This window comes from Littorina saxatilis, linkage group LG15 (genome assembly GCF_037325665.1).
Source record: "Littorina saxatilis isolate snail1 linkage group LG15, US_GU_Lsax_2.0, whole genome shotgun sequence".
Classification (NCBI taxonomy): domain Eukaryota; kingdom Metazoa; phylum Mollusca; class Gastropoda; order Littorinimorpha; family Littorinidae; genus Littorina; species Littorina saxatilis.
In genome coordinates this window covers 1508424-1510923 of record NC_090259.1, presented here as the reverse complement: position 1 = coordinate 1510923, position 2500 = coordinate 1508424, and the positions used below count along the sequence as shown (strand labels likewise).

Sequence of the window (2500 nt, the reverse complement as noted above, 5' to 3'; positions counted from 1 at the left end):
CCAAAAACATACAGATATGATATGTTTGGATTAAAAACACGCTCAGAAAGTTAAAACAAAGAGAGGTACAGAAAAGCGTGCTATCCTTCTTAGCGCAACTACTACCCCGCTCTTCTTGTCAATTTCACTGCCTTTGCCATGAGCGGTGGCCTGACGATGCTACGAGTAAAATGGCATTGCGTTTCATTCTGTGAGTTCGACAGCTACTTGACTAAATATTGTATTTTCGCCTTACGCGACTTGTTACATTTAGTCAAGTTTTGACTAAATGTTTTAACATAGTGGGGGAATCGCGACGAAGGTGGTGGTGGTGTGTGTGTGTGTGTGTGTGTGTGTGTGTGTGTGTGTGTGTGTGTGTGTGTGTGTGTGTGTGTGTGTGTGTGTGTGTCTGTCTGTATGTCTGTCTGTGCGTGTGTGTGTGTAGAACGATTCAGACCAAACTACTGGACCGATTTTTATGAAATTTGACATGAGAGTTCCTGGGAATGATATCCCCGGATGGTTTTTTCTTTTTTTTGATAAATACTTTTGATGACGTCATATCCGGCTTTTTGTAAAAGTTGAGGCGGCACTGTCACACCCTCATTTTGTAATCAAATTGATTGACATTTTGGCAAATCAATCTTCGACGAAGGCCGGGGTTTGATATTGCATTTCAGCTTGATGGCTTAAAAACTAATGAGTGAGTTTGGTAATTAAATATCGGAAACTTGTAATTAAAATTATTTTTTTATTAAACGATCCAAAAACAATTCCATCTTATTCTTCGTCATTTTCTGATTCCAAAAACATATACATATGTTATATTTGGAATAAAAAACAAGCTCTGAAAATTAAAAATATAAAAATTATGATCAAAATTAAATTTCCGAAATCGATTTAAAAACAATTTCATCTTATTCCTTGTCGGTTCCTGATTCCAAAAACATATAGATATGATATGTTTGGATTATAAACACGCCCAGAAAGTTCAAACGAAGAGAGGTACAGAATAGCGTGCTATGCAGCACAGCGAAACCACTACCGCGCTAAACAGGCTCGTCAGTTTCACTCCGTTTTGCAAAAGCGGCGGACTACGGTCATTGTAAAAAAAATGCAGTGCGTTCAGTTTCATTCTGTGAGTTCCACAGCTTGACTAAATGTAGTAATTTCGCCTTACGCGACTTGTTTTCCGAAATGTATTTTGTGCCCTGTGATATCTAGCCAGGTAACAACGTGTCTATAGATATGAAAATGGTTGCTCAGTTACTGGATCTAGCGGTGTGTTTAGAGTAAAATAAAACACAGTTCAAAGTTATATCTTTATTATTGGGAAGATAAATGTGTCCCAATAACTGCATGTTTTACCATAAACAGTCGCAAACACATGTCAAGTCCTTCACACATTAGTTTATACGACAGCAAACTCTCTTTTTTTAAACTTTTTTGTATCGAGGACCTAAACAAAAAAGTGAAATGCTTTCCAAAGAAACACATCTTAATTCCCGTGCCATCTCTGCCCTTATAAGTTGCAAGGAAGTGACCTGTCTTTGTCCCGACTCCACAGAGACAGCTGGAGGAGCAGATGTACACGCTAGCCGAGGCCGAGAACCAGAGGATGCACCGCCTGCGTCTGGAGGGCGTCATCCAGGAGGCCACCAACTCCGCCAGTGACGACATGTGGAAGCGAGCCTTCGAGAGCAAAGGCCCGTCCCGCGCCCAGAGCAGACGGTGCAGTGCAGTCATTAAGCCTAAACTAACCGATGACGAAGCTCGTGCTTACCCCTACCAAGCTGCTTTGGTGAGTGCTGGCGTGATCGTCGTCATAAGCAGAGACGGTTACTTATTAGCCCTTTCGGGGCCCGGGGAGCTTAGGTGGTTGAGCATAAGGGATAAGTGTGTGTGTGTGTGTGTGTGTGTGTGTGTGTGTGTGTGTGTGTGTGTGTGTGCGTGTGTGTGTGTGTGTGTGTTTGATTTCATGTATGAGTGAGTGTATACGTGTTTGTGTGTGTGTGTGTCTCTGTGTATGTGCGTGTGTGCGTAAGTGCGTGGGTGTGTGCGTGTTTGTGCGTGCGTGCGAGTGTGCGTGCGTGCCGTGCCCTCCTGCCTGACTGCCGGCGTGCGTGTTCTTGTGATTAGTTGTAAGTGTGTGAACGCATTAAATTATTTTGTCAAAGTGTGGCTACGGGTGTCGTGCTGTAATGCGGTGTTTTTGTTTGCAGAGAGCATTCCCCTCTGATGCTGCCCTCATTTTCGCCGAGGATGAGTACAACAGACGGGAGAGAGAACTGACGGCCAGACGCACCAAAAAGTCCTACCGGCCCCATAGGGTAAGTCTCTGCATGCACTTCACACTCATATTCTCACACTGACAGGACTCCCCGCGGGTTAGGGGGAAGAATTTACCCGATGCTCCCCAGCATGTCGTATACGGTATATGCGCCGCAGGCCGTTTTGTGCGTCGCGCGGGATTTGCCGAGTGGCCACACATCGACGATTTTTTTCACAACGCGGTATCAGT

General features: G+C 44.2%; 1 protein-coding gene across 3 annotated transcripts in view; it reads left to right on the top strand.

Annotated features, from left to right (window-relative positions):
* LOC138948178 (trichohyalin-like) overlaps nt 1-2500 on the top strand; it is a gene marked incomplete at its 3' end in the record, with an annotated part of 44489 nt that overhangs the window by 39962 nt on the left and 2027 nt on the right. For all 3 annotated transcript variants that reach the window (XM_070319673.1, XM_070319675.1, XM_070319674.1), the window contains 2 exon segments: nt 1547-1780; nt 2202-2309. In XM_070319673.1, the coding sequence (XP_070175774.1) occupies nt 1547-1780; nt 2202-2309 (342 nt within the window).